This window comes from Leptonotus elevatus, chromosome 1 (assembly GCF_054856555.1).
Source record: "Leptonotus elevatus isolate MCC_2025b chromosome 1, RoL_Lele_1.0, whole genome shotgun sequence".
In the NCBI taxonomy this organism is placed as follows: domain Eukaryota; kingdom Metazoa; phylum Chordata; class Actinopteri; order Syngnathiformes; family Syngnathidae; genus Leptonotus; species Leptonotus elevatus.
Window position 1 is genome coordinate 37,955,112 of NC_141239.1, and position 16,342 is coordinate 37,971,453.

Here is a 16,342-nt window from a genome sequence, read left to right on the forward strand (position 1 = left end):
CACCCCATATCCTCACCCCCTATCCTTTCCTCAGCCATTCAGACTGGGAAAGTCAACAACAAGCTTACATCATCATTGCGATCTCTGCTCTACACAGATTTTTTATTTCATTTTATTTTGTTTGCGGCTAGATACATAATCCATATTCACATTAATTCATCCAAGGTCCTGAAATGAAGAAGATAGCCTGACCATATTTATGCTGCTCACAGATAACCATTTATATATTACAACAGTATTTGTTTATATAACAATCCTCCACATCATCCATCCATTTTCTTCAGATTTTTGGGGTCGGGTCCCTAGGGTAGTGGCCTATAATGGGAAGCCCAGACTTGCCTCCCCCTAGCTATTTCATCCAGCTCTTCCAGGATTATCACAAGGTGTTCCCAGCCAAAATAGTCTCTACTCTCTCCAGAGTGTCTTGGGTCTTCCCCACGGTCTCCTACCAGTGGAACACCTCAAAATACAGGCATCCACGAGGCATCCTAACCAAATACCCAAGCCCCCTGAGCCCCTCCCGGATGACCAAGCTTCTAACCCATGATCTCTAGGGGAGAGCCTGGTGTTTTTTCTGTCATGCTGACTTGCTCATAACCATGCAGCAGGTGAGGATGGGAACGTAGATCAAGACCTTCGCCGAATGGCTCAGGTCTTTCGTCACCATGAGAGACTGTGTGCAGTGATGCAGACACTGCAGACACTCTTGTGGTTCTTCACTCCATTTTTCTTAACGTTGTGAACTAGACCCCAAGATATTTGAACTCCTCCAGTAGATGCAGGATCTCATCCCAGACTCAGAGGAAGCATCCAATCCTTTTCTGACTGAGGACTATGGCCTCAGGTTTGGAGGTGCTGGTTCTCATCTAAACTGCTTCACACTTGAATGCCTACTTCTCCAGTGGTAGTTGAAGATCGCAACTTATAGAAGCCAAAAGAACGACATCATCTAGAAAATGCAGAGATACAGTAGTAAATCCAGCTAGCCGCAGTCCCTCAATGCCTCAGCTTTGCCTAGAAATTCTGTCCATAGAGGTTATGAACAGAAGTGTGACAAAGGGCAGTCTTTGTCCAACCTTCACTGGAAATTAATCCGATTTACTGCCAACAATTTGGACCAAATTCTGACACGGGTTGTACAGGAATAGTACAACTGCCCACAGGACTGACTACCTAAAACGCCTTCTCCATACCCACAAAGCACATTGTCGAGCACAGGGTGAATTCCCATGCACCTTCCTCTATCCTGCTGACTGTTTAGAGCAGGTCCACTGTTCCAAGGCCACAATGAAAACCACACTGCTCTCCCTGAATCTGAAAGTTGACTTCCTGACACAGCCTCCTCTCCAAAGCCTCTGGATAGACCTTTACATGGAGGCTAAACAGAGTGATTCCCTGCATTGGAACACACGCTCCGGTCTCCCTTTTTACCCCGATCTGCCAATCCAGAGGTACTGCCCCAGATGTCCATGCAATGTTGCACAGGAATGTCAACCAAGGCTGTCTCACAAAATAAAAGAACCTTTAGAATCTTCAGGCAGATCTGATCCAGCTCTGGGGCCCTACCACTTACTTAGGAGCTTTTCAACCACCCCGGTGACATCAACTTTCTTTGAAACCTTTAAAAGAGGGTGCTGGCCGTTGATTTAGAGGCCTGGGCTTTTAGTTCAAAACTGGTAATTTGGTGGTAGTGTAGGTTCAAAACTTTAAGCAGGTGTGGCTTGTACGGCGCAGAATCACCACTGTTACACCAGGTCGGTCCGTCCACAGCACTGGAGCCAATATAACACCAGGTGGTGATTGGTTGACAGCTCCATCCCTCTCTTCACCCAAGTGTCTAAGGCATGTAGCCACAAGTCCAATGACATTGTTGGATTAGGCCTCTTAATGATGTGCGTAGCCACAAACAATGGCCAAGATACATTCCTCCACCTTCAGTCTTTTCTCTCCACATAGTATGCCTCGAGGGCCGTAGTCCAGCAGGTTTTGGATGTTTCCCTGCTCCAACGCCGCTGACTCCAATCGACAGGATTGTTATCAGGCCTATACAGAGCTTGCTGATGAGCTGATCATATATCAGCTGTGTTGGAGAAGGGAAACATCCAAAATCTATGGGACTCCGGCCCTCGAGGACCAAGTTTGCACACCTCTGATACCTGCTCAATGCCCTTTAATGTGGCCAACTGATGAGTGGAAGAGAGTCCAACGACTTTCAAGGGGACTGGTTGCAATCAAAAGCCCAAGCTATGAATTCAGGCGAGCCAAAACTATATCTAGTCAGAACCTCTCGCACTCGTACACCAGTTCAGGATTTTGTCCTGCCAGACAGATGTCAGTTCAAGTCCCTAGAGAAGCTTCTGTAGCTGGGAATTGGACTGCCAAGGTTGTCAACTCTTATTAAAAAAAAATTGGGTACCAAGCTTTCATTATTTTAACCTGTATCACACTGCAAGTATTTTAGGAGTGATTCATCTCAGCTCTGCAGACCGAGGCTGCCACCCTGCCTCTGCCCTCTCCTATGACAGATGATGTCATAGTATAAAATACCACATTTTCAAGTCTCATATTTTCAGGTCTTGCAATGTTGCACCTGCAGCAAATTTTTTAGAACATTCCAGATTCATATCGTCTTCTCGCAAGTAATAGTTTTTAAGGTTCTTTTTATGCAACAGAAAACAAAAACGTAATCTACCTATTGTTGCCTTCGTCAAAATTGCTGCTAATATGTTATACCGTATAGGGATATACAGGTCATGGGTAAGGATGGAAAATGTCAGTATTAGTACAGTATTTGTAGCTTGTATACATTACAGTATAATAGATATCTTATCAAGTGATGGATTTGGTTGAAGCAGGAGTACTGCAGTTACAGCCTCGGAGCCGTCTGATCCTTCCTCCCACTCAATTATTGCAGCACTCATCTGTTTTCTTTTTTTTTTTTATATGCAACTCCCAGTCTCCCACATCTTAAGCCACATCCGCAGGAATAAAATAATTATGGGTAATTGGGCATCACAGCACATCATAATTTTCTCGCACAGATGTAAAAACTGTGAACATTCTTTATAGCATCGTTTTTGGCAATCGTGGATTTGGATACATAATACCCAAATAATGCATTCCAGATTTATTGCTGTTTGGTTCAAGTATGGGTGGTTTCCCATATGGTGCCTCTTTGCTTCTCTCTCATCGAGCCAGGAGCAATGAAAATGCATGCGCCGCATTCCCACTGTGTGCGGTTGTTTCCCACCAATGATATGAGGAGAATTCCTTCCAAAGGTTTTACGCAATCTATGATTTACTTTATGCGCAATCGAATTCCCTAAATACTATTCATCCAGTCTTAATAGAAAATAGTGAAAATTTACATTCTTTTGTTGTAGATGAATTGCCTCAGAATTAGACCTGAGTGCTCATTCTAGCTGTAAATGTGACTAGCAGAAGTACAGCTGTGTCTGTGTGGGGGGAGGGAGTAAATCTGCAGAACAATAACACAAGGTTGCTAGGGATATAAGCATAGCAACAATGCTGATAAATATGAGGTGGACCTGTTGACATTGTATCGCTTGGATACAGCAGTAGTGGCAGCGTGCTTCATCCAGCATTTTAGAAACTGCAGCTTTGCTTTGATTCCATTTTTGTGGCTAAAGGCAAATTGAGGGTGCATATTGTTGTTTGTCAAGATTAGAAAATAGCAAATATGAGACTAGTATGAATACAACAACTTTCCCCATTAAAATCTCTAGAGCTTGATAAACAAAATGGCGGTGAGATTGCATGGATTTACAAATATGAATCCTTGCCTTAACGAAGGACAGGTGAACATTTTCCGCATTCCAAGTGTATTGCGATAGTGAAACTAAAAACTAACAGGGAAATGGAGCAGTGAAAAGAACTGCATGTTGCTTGTAATGCTTGGTCAGCAAGAGCTATTTTTAGATCTCGGGAAACAAAGACACAGAATTGCCTTTCTTCCCCTTTAATCTTATTTCACCTACAAATGCAGCATTCAAGGGTAGCTAGCCTACAACCATTGTTGCTATGTTTAGATTAGAACATGAAGCATAAATGACTACCGTATCTATCATTGAATACTTTTCTGTTCATGTTTGCCAAGTGTCTCTTTTTTTTTTTTGCTGCGGGTTTGCTATTTTTTCCAAAGCTAAATCCAGGACTGGGTATAATTGAATGACACCGAGTAGTACAATACAGTACTGTTCTCTTTGCTCATCTGCTGGAGGGGGAGTGCAAGGAGAACATACAAACCTCGTCAAATGTGATCTGCTGTATGCCTGCTGCTATAAGTGACAAACTCTAAAAACAAAGAGGCGATTAACCAAGATTGTTGAAAAAAAAAAAAACTCATTTTTTCTACCTAGGTTTGTGAGGAACTGAAGCCTATCCGAGCCAACGTTTTATGAGAGGTGGTGTACACCCTGGAGTGGTCGTCTGCCCAGAACAACCTCCAAATAAATTAAAGGTGAACTCCAAGGTCAAGGTACATGAGCATCTGAACATATCATCCTTTGTCATTTGAAGTGGAATGCACTTCATTATTCGGAAGTTGCCTTCTCTGAGCCATGATTGAAACCATATTGAGCGTTTTGTGGAAGGAGCAGAAACATTACGTCTAGAAAAAGTACCCTTCAAATCTGAGACAACCGGAACAGTTCATGAATAGTGGGGCTGAGATGTGCAAACGTCTCATTAAATGTTACAAAAATAATTTGCAGTTAATTGCCTTTTAAATGTTGTGAAACAAAATATTAAATTAAGGGTACCATCATTTTTGTTCTGACCTGTTTTCATTAATTTAGTTAAAAAAGAATTCTGTTGTACAACAATTTATAATTTCTGCTTTTCAGTTGTTTTGAATTATTTATACTTTAGTCAGATTCAAGTTATCTCTGCTGGAGGTACTGGTTTTACCCCAACTGCCTCCTCAAACCTTTCCTCCCACGGTACCTTTAGCTGAGTATAAAGCTGTATAGTAGAGGGATGCATGGAAATAGTTGGTTATTTTTTCTTAATTAAATTAAGTATAAAAAAATACTTTTAATATACTGATAAAATAAAGCATTTTACAACCGCTTATTTTTTTTTTTTTACACCTCATCTATGAAATGTGTATTATTGAAAAGATAAATCGAATCAAATATTTGCATATTGTAAGGAATGTGTGATCTGTTAATCGGCTATTGGTCTCATGAGGAGACACCCATACATGCAGTTGTGAGCTTGTTCATGTTTACTGAGGTTGGAGAGACACCTTGTGGCAGAAAATGGTAACATCTTGCTTTTATGCTGCCTGAGTATGGTACCCAGTCTTTCTTTCTTTCTTTCTTTCTTTCTTTCTTTCTTTCTTTCTTTCTTTCTTTCTTTCTTTCTTTCTTTCTTTCTTTCTTTCTTTCTTTCTTTCTTTCTTTCTTTCTTTATTAGGATCCCCATTAACCTCCACAAAGTGGTCGCTAGTCTTCCTCAAATAATTCAACAAAAACATAGAGTTTAAAATTACTCTATGCAGTAAAAATAAAAACACTAAACAAAAACAGTATTAAACAGATAAAGTAAGTAGAAACAGACAAACAACAATACACAATTTGAAAGGTCACAAAAATAATAATAATAGAAAATGCAGATGCATACATTAATACATGCAGTTACATTGATTCCCCAATTGCAAGGAATAAACTCGTTCATCTGTAATGTGTATTTTGATACCTTGATGACTTGCTACTGACGATTCTTGCATTAAACGGGAGTCCATTCCAAGCCAAGGAAGCACGATAATGAACAGTTCTCGTCAAGGCGTTTTTTTTGTAGTGGTTTGGGCACTATCCAGTTACCCATACTCACTTGACGGGTGTTATGTCCATGTCCATGTTCTCGAAAAAAAAATGGGGTGTTCCATTCCATATGACATTGTACATAAACAGTGAAAGTACAACAGACAATATTTTAGTTTGTATTCCACTGTTAACCGTAATAATTATTTGTGCATATTAATGACGTTATCCCGGAAAGAACAGTCAAGAACTAATCGGGCTGCTCTATTCTGTACAATTTGGAGTTTTGAAATTGCAATGCCCTTGCCCATCTTAGAAACAATATGATCAGATCAACACAGTAAATGATATTTTTTCACACCCAGCAATTTGACCGTATACACCTGTTCTACTTGTATCCCATCAACATGCAAATTCAGTAGAGTGGCATTAGCAACAGTATCCCTGCTACCAAATACAATAGATTTAGTTTTGGCAGTATTTAATACAAGCCGGTTGATTCTCACCCATTTAAATAACATTATTCAACTCAGCCTGAAGTTTCTCTTTCAGTACAATTGAGGATGGCGACGTACAGAACAAAGCTGAATCATCAGCATGCATTATTAACAGCGCAGGGTAAATCATTTGTGAAAATTGAAAATAACAGAGATGTTTGAAAAGTGATCCTGCTTTCCTCCTTCAAGGTACACAAATGCCCGAAACAAACCCAGCAACCGGCCCAGATTGGTGCCAGTCACAACATTCATTCACTGCGCTGGGACCGCTTCATTTGAAGCGTGACAACATTGAACAGGGAACTCATGTTACTTAAGCAGGTATGGTCGGCATTCTGTTTGCTCGGGGTATGAGTTTAAATACGAGGTGGCCAGCTGCTGGGCCTGAGAGACCAGAACAATTTGGAAAGCCACCGCTGACAGTTGTAGCCACAGTCTGGATTATCATAACAGCCCATCAGGAAGAGGTAGGATTGTAAAGACTGCTATGATTCAATAACCGTCATTATTCCATTATGTACACATATATAAAAACTGCTCATTGACAGATGAGCACTATATGGGCTGTAAAATGCCTATAAAGCACATAGGATTTACTAAAGCATGCTCATGCATGTTGGATTGAATGACAAGGTTATTATATATCAACATTCCCTTTGACTGGGTAAATACTGGCTCATAATGACCATTAAAAAAAAAAATTCCTTCCGCATTAATAAAATGGTGTTTAATTTTTGAGTAGTGCCAAATGTGGCAAGCGATTGCAGAAATCCTTAATGAATGACTACAAGTTGCTTTTAATTTGGGCTTTGAACGGTTTATACACTTCAGGTAGGTCGGTGGGGGTGTTGTTCAGTTGTGGCTATTTAAAGTCATCAAACACAAGAACACCTGACAGTGAAGCAATAATCACTGGAAGGACAAGGCAAAAATACATGCTGACACATTCTTCATCAAAGAGCGCGTTGATGCCAAGATTGTGTTTTGAACAGCACGCAAAGTGGGAGTAAACGCCTCCCCCAAAAATTGGTGGGGGGTGGGGGTGTTTTAACAAATTAAAAAAGAGGACATATACACAGTAATTTGAATTTATGCTCACCTTTGTGTGACTTTACTATCTCTATGAGCTCTGCAACTGAGCCCTGAAAAATATTACAAATATAAATAAACACCTGCTTTACAGTTATGTGCTCTGTCGCATGCCATCGAGATTTACCACTCATTCACTCACGCTTTCAAGACAGGAGAGAGACAACTGGAAGAAATGTGAACCGAGCCACATCAATCACATCCATACAGGATATACGACGTATACTGTACAGTAAGGTCAGTTGATCGCGTATGCGTCAGACTTGAGATATGTGGCTCCATAACTTACAACAGTTGCTCTGAAGTCCGAACAATAAGTTCCTGCTGGGTGAAGTCACACATTGCAAGAACATGAAGCATCTATGACATAGATTCTGCTCATTGGGCTAGTATTTCATATGGAAATGCTCACGCTCTACATTTTGATATATATATGAGGTATGAATTTGATTCATCCTGTGACCATGCTCGTAACTCAAAGCAATCCTATCTCAAATCATCTTTCCCCATTGAAATGAATAATTGCCATTGAATGGTTAAAAAACTGCCAAAATTGTGTAATGTCGCCCCCCCATAATATTGTATATCCACTTGGCCACAGTGGGGCAGGATAATACAGTCATGCAGACACAAACAAAGAAGAGTTTCACAACCACTGAATGTGACTTAGTAAGATTACAAAAAAAAAATGACAATGAGTATTAACTCATTCACTGCCATTGACGGCTATAGACGTAAAAAAAATTATTTGATCTATTTCTACTAGTTTAACATTTTTCCCACTTTTGTTAACAAGAGTATGAAAACCTAGATTTTTTTTAAATTGTATTAGAACCGATATAAAATATGTGATTAATCGTGAGTTAACTAGTAAAGCCATGCGATTAATTACGATTAAAACATTTTAATCGCCTGACGCCCTTAATTTTTTAATAACCTTTTTCTTATTAAAAAAAAAAGATTATTCAAAATTAGGGGCATCAGGCAATACATTTTTTTAATCGTAATTAATCGCATGACTTCACTAGTTAACTCACAATTAATCACAAATTTCATATCTGTTCTAAATGTACAAAAAAAATCTAGGTTTTCATACTATTCTTAACAAAAATGGAAAAATATGTTAAACTAATAACAAATAGTTCAAATGAATTTTGACGTCTATTACTGTCAATGGCAGTGAATGAGTTAATTATACTAGCGGATATAAAAGGTAAAGTTATGCAGCTGTTTTAAATACACCATTTTTAACTCCATTTTAAAGTAGCCTATGTCTAGTTTGACAGCAAACTTGAACTGGGAGTGTCATTGAAGAGCTTAAGCCTCCTTTAAAAATGTTTTACCTATCAGTCAAACTGCTACCATTCAACGTTGATATCTCACAATTTTGCTCATCAATTGCTCCGTTCATTACTCAGAAAATACATTTTAAGATGGCAGATGACATCCAGACGAGATCTTGAAATCGTTTGTGGAAAACCCAAACATTGCTTGAATATCTCGAGTTTCCCCCCTCCATTCTGTTGGAGCAGCCCCGGAGGTTTCTGCAAGGTTAGATTCAAAGAGACTGCCAGCCCTTTCCTGTAAATCACTCAGAAGAGTGACACTAGCCATTCCTTATGAGCTATTTGACAGGAAGTCACCTGTCGCAGTAAGAACAGCCTCTGTTGAACGTGGAGCATGGCAGACAACAAGTGGACCAACCACTCTCTGAGGAGTTTTCAAGTTTGACTGTGAAGTTAGTTGACGGAGTAAGACGGTGATTCTTAAAATGTGTGTGTCCGTGTTTAGCTGAAATCAATACAGGTATGTGTGGAACTTGAGCCACTTGGGGTGCAATGGCCAGCTTGCTCACACGACGGAGAAAAGTTGTCAGACACGGCGACAAAATCATGTAAGTGCATGTAGAATTCGATGGAACCCTTCCAGGAAAGCATGATATCTTTAATCGTTTCCTTCAAATGTGTGCCACTCAAAAACCTTTCCGCGAAACAGCTGGGAATGTAATGCTTTGAAGAAATTAGTCACCGGTCAAAAACCTGTTGGCTTGTTTTCGTACTACTTTGCCTCCAGTGCATCAACTTATTTTCCTCCTTCAGTGAAATGGGTCTGCTTATATGTTGCACATTGCATGGTCAGTTGAGTATGACTGCATTGGAACTACTTCTAATAATGCTTAAATCTCATTCAAGTGTCAATACAGTGTTAATTAATTATGCGACTAGTGTATATTGGGGGTGTCAAATGTTTATGTATCGTCATACTTATTGTTTCTCTCAGCGGGCTGTCAGGCCTGTGATAATCGTATAAATAATCAATTCTCTCATATTATTATGAATAGACAATTTCCCCTGCATTTCATAATCATTACAGATTAAATTTAAAATCATATGTCATAGAAAATAGTGACAACTAGGGGTGAATGGAAAAACGTTTTTCATCAGAAATTCGTTTTTGACACAAATCAAACCGAATTGTTCCACTAACATATCGAGATACCCATTGAATCGTCTTTTTTTTTTGTTTTTTTGTGGAGATATATGTCTCACATTTACAGTACAGTGTTGACAAGTTCGTTGTGGGAATGCTTCACTTGCTTCAAAAATCCACGCCTCCCGGGGTATATATATCGTCTGATTCCACATTACTGACAGACAGTATTTGCACAATTTAACGTTAAATATGAACCTTTCCCCATTCATTTTCAATGGGACTGACATTTAACTTTTTCTACTGCGTTCCACGCCCACTTCTAGACATACAACTGAACATCATTGCCAGTTGTCTCATACTGCTTGGTGGCGCAGTTGGTAAAGTGCATTGTCCAGTAACCAGGAGGTTGCAGGTTTGAATCCCACTACTGACTGTACATTGCAAATATATCCATGGTGGTTTCAAACCCCGCTTAGATCACATTTTAATACACTCGATGGTTCGATACTAACTGACAATCATATCAGGAAATAGATGATAATTTCTCTGAAATGATTATATCCCACTTTAGACAGATTGCAGTTCAAGTTTAAAAAAATAAAATAACTTGTCATTTAATTGCAAGTAAAAATGTGTAATTTTCAATTTACTTCATAAGCACATGCATTCAAATCTTAGGATTCAGCTAATAGCATTCCGCTTTTCAGCATTCCCACGCAATTTCTGCAGAAATTGCACTTTGTCTAGTTTATATGTACAGTTATGCTTGAATGTTGACATACCTTTGGGGTATGTCAACTTATGAGCCCAACTGTAAATGTACAACAGCGAAATGCCGCTTAATGTCACCAAAATGCTATGAATCGTCACCAAAATTCACATACACTCTTCTGGTTATGTCAACGTCAACCTCTGAAAATATCAAAACAATTGCCACAATATTTTGGATTTTATTATCAAGCTAAGTCATAAATGTACATATCCTTAGTGTATGTACAACTGTATGTAAAATTACAACATCAAATTGAGCTGTACTATATCGAATCATAATCCAACTGAACCGAATCAAATTGTTCTTCCACTTTAAAATGGACATGTATCGGGTCACATGCAATGTATCAAGATACATGTCGAATCGTCTTTTATTGGTGAGATTGACACCCCTCGTGACAACCCAATATACAATTACGCTCATGAATTTACGTACCCTGGCAAAATTTGTGACATATTTGCATTTTGGGGGGGGGGGGGGGGCAGAACAATGTCATTATTTTATTTTTTTAATATGCTTTGTTTAATGATTATGCTATTCTGAAATGCCCTATTTGAAACCCAACAGTATACAGCACATTGTACAATTTGTGCCCGGGTATGTTGAAGTATGAGCACAACTCTAAACACTAATTGATGCTAAGAAGGGATTTGGTAAAAAAATGAAAAGAAAAGCTTGTAATGTCTGTTTTTTTTTTATGTGCTGAAAAATAGTGAATTTGGAGATGTGACAATTCTGTCCATCAGTGAGGCTATGTAAGTAAATAAGTCCCTCACCTCATTCCAAACACCCTGAATTAATTACTTATGCCTCAGATTCATCAACATCGACTGTATCGAGGACCGTGTCTTTTTTTTTTTACATGCGCGGTAGGAGCTGCAAAGAGCAAAAGGATCCCCATGCAAGGTGTTGTTGTTCTGTCAAGCGAGGACCCAATGACTTTGTGTTGACAGCGTTCATGAACCGACGGGTAGGTTTTTCACTAACCCCCCCCCTCATCAGCGTGACACCATTCATCTGTCATCTAGTTTACATTTTTAGTGTTTCTTTGTGTTCAAAATGGGATGTTTACCCAGTAGCCTGTCACCAGGAAGTCAACCATAACTGGAACGATCCCGCTCCGAGAATGTCGTAAAAATGAGGGAGCGCATGATTATTCGTAGATGTAGATATAATGCCGTTAAATATCACACTGAATAGGAAGAGAGATGCACCAAAGGTAGGTATAGTTTGACTTGTTGCTCCTGTTAAGTCTCTGCCAAAGTATTTCATCTTTCATTCTAGGTCTTTCCAGCAATCTCCCTGTTCCACTTCAGTGAGTAAAGGAGGAAGAGGATCATCAAGAAAAATGTTCTTTGTGGCCGGGGCCAAAAATGCAGCATCAGGCGCAGGAAATGAAAGGAGGTGAGGAAGGGCCAAGTGGATTGGTGTATTGCGAGAGCCTCTGTAAACAAGCCCTCTGATTTCTAGGTTTTTAGATTTGATGTGCGGCTTCAATGTAACAATACAATTCTCTCTCATCCGTTCTGTTATTGTCAGGTCAATTTATCGTAAATTCCGGGAGGTTGATTTACTGGACAAGAAAAAGACGGTGACAGCTCTTCAGCCTGGTGAAGATCGAGCCATTCTCCTGGGTCTTGGAATGATCCTCTCCTCCGTCATGATGTATTTTGTACTTGGGATCACTATAATACGCTCATATGCTGAAAGGTAAAGGTCCAAATGGTCATACTGCTTTGGTGCCATCTGGTGGTGTTGTGATGTCAAGGGAGTACTGTGGTGCTTTGAGATTTGAGCGTCGCGACTCACGAGTTTTTCGACATGAGCCATTGGACTGATTTGTTGTTGTTGCTTTGACTTACAAGTAAAAAAATTGAAGTGTGAGCGCAACTCACTTCGCAGCAAGCAGCAGTTTGGCAGATAATAGACTTAGGCGTCAAAGCTCTTTATTGCTATTCCCGGTTGAAGTTTACTATCAAGCTAAGCTTAAAGGGGCAATGTGCCGTTTAAAAAGGTAATATTAAAGCTTTTTCAACATCATGCATGCGCCACCAATGCCCAGATGAGTACGAAGAGCCCTGACTGTTTTACTGTGACTGCACCTATCAGCTTTTATCTTCCCGTTATACATAGTATTCACATGGCGTCACCGACCGCCACCTATCGACCCAGCAGGCCTTTCGTGGGGCAAACAGCCGGCGAGACAACGCAAGTAAATGCTGAGGAGCGCTCGTGCTGCTTACTACAAGTTACTTTGATTCATTCATTTGTTCATTCCTTCCGGATTTTCACGAACCGCTTCACAATGGTGCACACGTGTGTCGTTCACGGGTGAAAAATTGGGCAAACAAAGATGTGAAATGAAACTTCTAGATAGTATTCACATGCCGTCATTTGCCCCACATTGTGTGCCGGTCCATGGAATGTCAAATGGGAAAGACAAAGAAATGTCCAGAATTAAAAAGATACATCAAAAGGATTTCCAACCGACAAAGTCTACCAAAGTATGTTCTGACCATCTTGATTAAGGTAAGTGTCATTGTAAGTTAATAAAAATGCTTTTCCCATAATGCGATCGTGATATGTGAGCCGCTAGCCGTGGTTAGCTCTGGCTAAAAATTGATTTCGAGATCTCTCCAAATACCCTTCCTAAGGTCTCTTATTTCCTTTCCCAGCAGCCCAAAAGTTGAAATTGTTGTTAAAGTGTACGAAAACAAGCGATGAATCAACAATGTTGTTGTTGTTTTTGTTGTAACATGCTAGCGCTAATATCTAGCGCGGTCGGGGAGCTAGCTACTTGGTTTAAAAATAACCCGAGATTCTTCACCTGGAATTCACAATTGATAAATGCACTTAACAACCAATAAAATCCGAAAGTACAGAAGACGCAAGAATGTCCGTGTTTTGAAAGCCATCCTACCTTGGAGCATAGCATAGTCGTCCGGTGCGGGAAGTATCGGCAAATGTTTGTAATCCAATCGATTCCACTAACCAGGGCTGGACTGGCTAGCTGGTTTAGAGGGCAGATGCCCGGTGGGCCGGTCTTTTTATGGGCCGATGCAGTGCTTTTTAATTGTTATTTTCCTACATTTTACCCCAAGAGACTGGCCCACAATTTAGAGGGACCAGTCCGTTAATCAATTTTGAATATAGATAGCAAACTGAAACATCATCAATAAACATCAGTGGCAGAACTACATGTTAGGCAAGAGGGCAGGGTCAAAATGCCAGGGCTGATTTTTTTGTACCAGTCCAGCCCTGCCACTAACCAAACGTTTCAACGTGTACCGCTGCAAAGAGTGTTGCAGACGTAACCTTCCGCATACGTCTTGCTTACACAAGTAACGTTAGAGGAAGCTGCGGGTGACATTCGTCAATAACAAAATAACGTTCGGTGTAAACTCAATAGAAGCAAAGCTGACTTCACTGGAAAGTTGCCACCATGAACGAGCCTGACACAGATGCTGCAGAGGTGGCAGTCACGAGTAAAAAAGTGATAAGCTGCACAAAGATCCTTTAAAGGGGAAGTCAACCTTAATATGTGACCTCACTAGTCTAAACATGACATTTGTGGAATAGTTATGAAGCAAAATCCAGCCATTTTTATCCATCTCAGGGGGCGGCCATTTTGCCACTTGCTGTTGACTGAAAATGACATCAATGTTGCTTAGGTCTCAGGTAACAACCAATCACAGCTCAGCTTCAGAAAACAGGTGAGCTGTGATTGGTTGTTGCCTGATGTCATTTTCAGTCGACAGCAAGTGGCAAAATGGCCACCCCCTGTGATGGATAAAAACAGCTGGATTTTGCTGCTTAACTCATTTTCCACTAATGTAATATTAACCAGAACACAATATTTAGACTAGTGGGGCTACATAGAACATATTATTGTTCTTAGTACAAAGACTGGCATGTTTAGCGTAATGCTAACCAACAATGTAAAATGCCATAATCGTCGCAGTGTTACATTCCATTTTCCCCCTGTCATTATTACTGTATGTTTTTTGCTCTTAAGTGCAATATTATTTGATATTAAAAAAAACATTATAAAATGTATGGATGATGTTTTTGGAATAATTACTGAAACGGATCAATGGTGTTTCCATTAATTTCGATGCGGAAAGCTGATTTGATATCTTGTATCTATCTACTCACTGTACATTTTGAAATATGGAACGGATTAAACTCATATCTCAAGGCACCACTGTATGTTGAAGTGAGTTGAGGAGTTTCACTTAGAAATGCTTGACTGCAATTTTGTGGCATTCATAGACAATCACAAACAATTACAATTGCAAACCATTTTGTATGTTAAGTAAATAGCGGCGATTCACTGTACTAAGCCTAAACATATCAAACAACAAGCCCAATGTTTTTAACACTAAATGAAATGTCCACTTCCAATGAAATGTCAAAACAGTGCATGGACAGAGGAAGGTGTTTGCGTCGTTCTCAACTCCACGGTCACGGCAGACATGAACTGTTCCTACAACTGTGGCTCCGACTGCTGGCGAGTCTCCAAGTACCCGTGTCTGCAGGTCTACGTGAACGTCAACAACACAGGCCGCATCAGTCGATTATCTCACAATGAGGAGACACAGGATGCCAGCTCAGAAGTGAGTAGGACGCCGGGATTTATTTGATAGGATTTGGAGTTAGTCATAGCTAAACAGGTGGATAACTGCTTAGCGCTTACAGCTAGTCCTTTCGTTGCAGTGTTTCTATGTGCCCAGGTGCCAGAAGGACCGCGCCCAAATGCGCACCGTGATCATGAACATCTCCGAGCGTCTGAAGGCCAACCGGCAGGTTCCCTGCTTCTACGATCCCAGCGAGCGGCAGGAGACGGTTCTCCTGACTCGGCTCTACGACCACAGCGTCGTCTTCCACTCGCTGATGTGGCCCTCGTGCATGTTCATAGGAGGGAGCCTTATAATTGTGATGGTCAAACTCACACAGTACCTATCCAGGTTGTGCGAGGAGATCGGGAAGATGAAGAGGTGAAGATGTCATGAAAGGCACCGGACATCAAAAGCAAAAGTGGAGTTTTTAAGCAAATGAGCTTTATGGGAAATGATGCCTTCGGCGGAGGCATTTGGAGCAGCTGACTATCGCGAGATGGTGGAATGCGTCTGAATGAACCTTTCCAAAGAGGAAAGTGTCAACCGTGGCTATTACAAGAGAAGTGATTGGAATTGATTTGACAAAGGACTCATAAAAAACATTTACAGACTGTTTACTGCCTGCAATGTGAAATATTTTGCATTAGAGACACATGACATACGAAAGAGAAATTTCATTTTGACTTCCTTCTCATACTACATATTTCAGAAAACAGAATCATGTGCTTGCTACTATTCTAGGGACCAAAACAAACAGCAGGTCTCGCCAGTTTTTCCATAACATCCTATTACTTTCCATTTATTTTTTAAATTTAAAATTCTATGCATTTTCTATTGGAAATGAAATTCCTTTTTGTATGCAGCATTATAATGTCAGCTGGGATGATATACACTTGATTAGTTTCATGGTACAAGGAGGGGCGAACCAGATTGATTGTAGTTTTTCAAGGTTACTCACAAAAGTGCATCACATCTTTGACTCTGTAAAGTGAAAGTACAAATGCGTCTTCTAAAATCGACACACCACAGAGAAGACCGTTGTTAATAACCTTACCACATTTTAATGATTATAAAAAGGAAGCCAAGTGTATGCAAGGAAAATGAGGCATCAAAATTGTGAAAAAATTAAGCTGTTCTCGTCACTCT

At 40.1% G+C, this 16,342-nt stretch overlaps 1 protein-coding gene across 2 annotated transcripts; it reads left to right on the top strand.

Moving 5' to 3' along the window:
- The first annotated feature begins 4,435 nt into the window (after positions 1–4,435).
- On the top strand, positions 4,436–15,811 carry LOC147181970 (calcium-activated potassium channel subunit beta-2-like). Of its 2 annotated transcripts, XM_086084577.1 has the most exons (7): positions 4,436–4,498; positions 11,291–11,332; positions 11,451–11,547; positions 11,862–11,981; positions 12,117–12,287; positions 14,998–15,193; positions 15,294–15,811. In XM_086084577.1, the coding sequence occupies exons 4-7, from the start codon at positions 11,926–11,928 to the stop codon at positions 15,576–15,578; spliced, it is 708 nt and encodes a 235-aa protein (XP_085940703.1). In that variant the 5' UTR covers positions 4,436–4,498; positions 11,291–11,332; positions 11,451–11,547; positions 11,862–11,925; the 3' UTR covers positions 15,579–15,811. The 2 variants fall into 2 exon arrangements, with proteins under 2 accessions (XP_085940703.1, XP_085940693.1); XM_086084567.1 differs by lacking the exon at positions 4,436–4,498 and having other exon boundaries at positions 11,125–11,547.
- The last annotated feature ends 531 nt before the right edge of the window (positions 15,812–16,342 follow it).

Excerpts from the sequence above, each read along its gene's own strand:
- LOC147181970 (XM_086084577.1), top strand. The coding sequence starts at position 11,926 with ATGTTCTTTGTGGCCGGGGCCAAAAATGCAGCATCAGGCGCAGGAAAT. Across the intron at positions 11,982-12,116 it reads GGCGCAGGAAATGAAAGGAG|GTCAATTTATCGTAAATTCC; the intron begins GTGAGGAAGGGC and ends TGTTATTGTCAG. Across the intron at positions 12,288-14,997 it reads ATACGCTCATATGCTGAAAG|TGCATGGACAGAGGAAGGTG; the intron begins GTAAAGGTCCAA and ends ATGTCAAAACAG.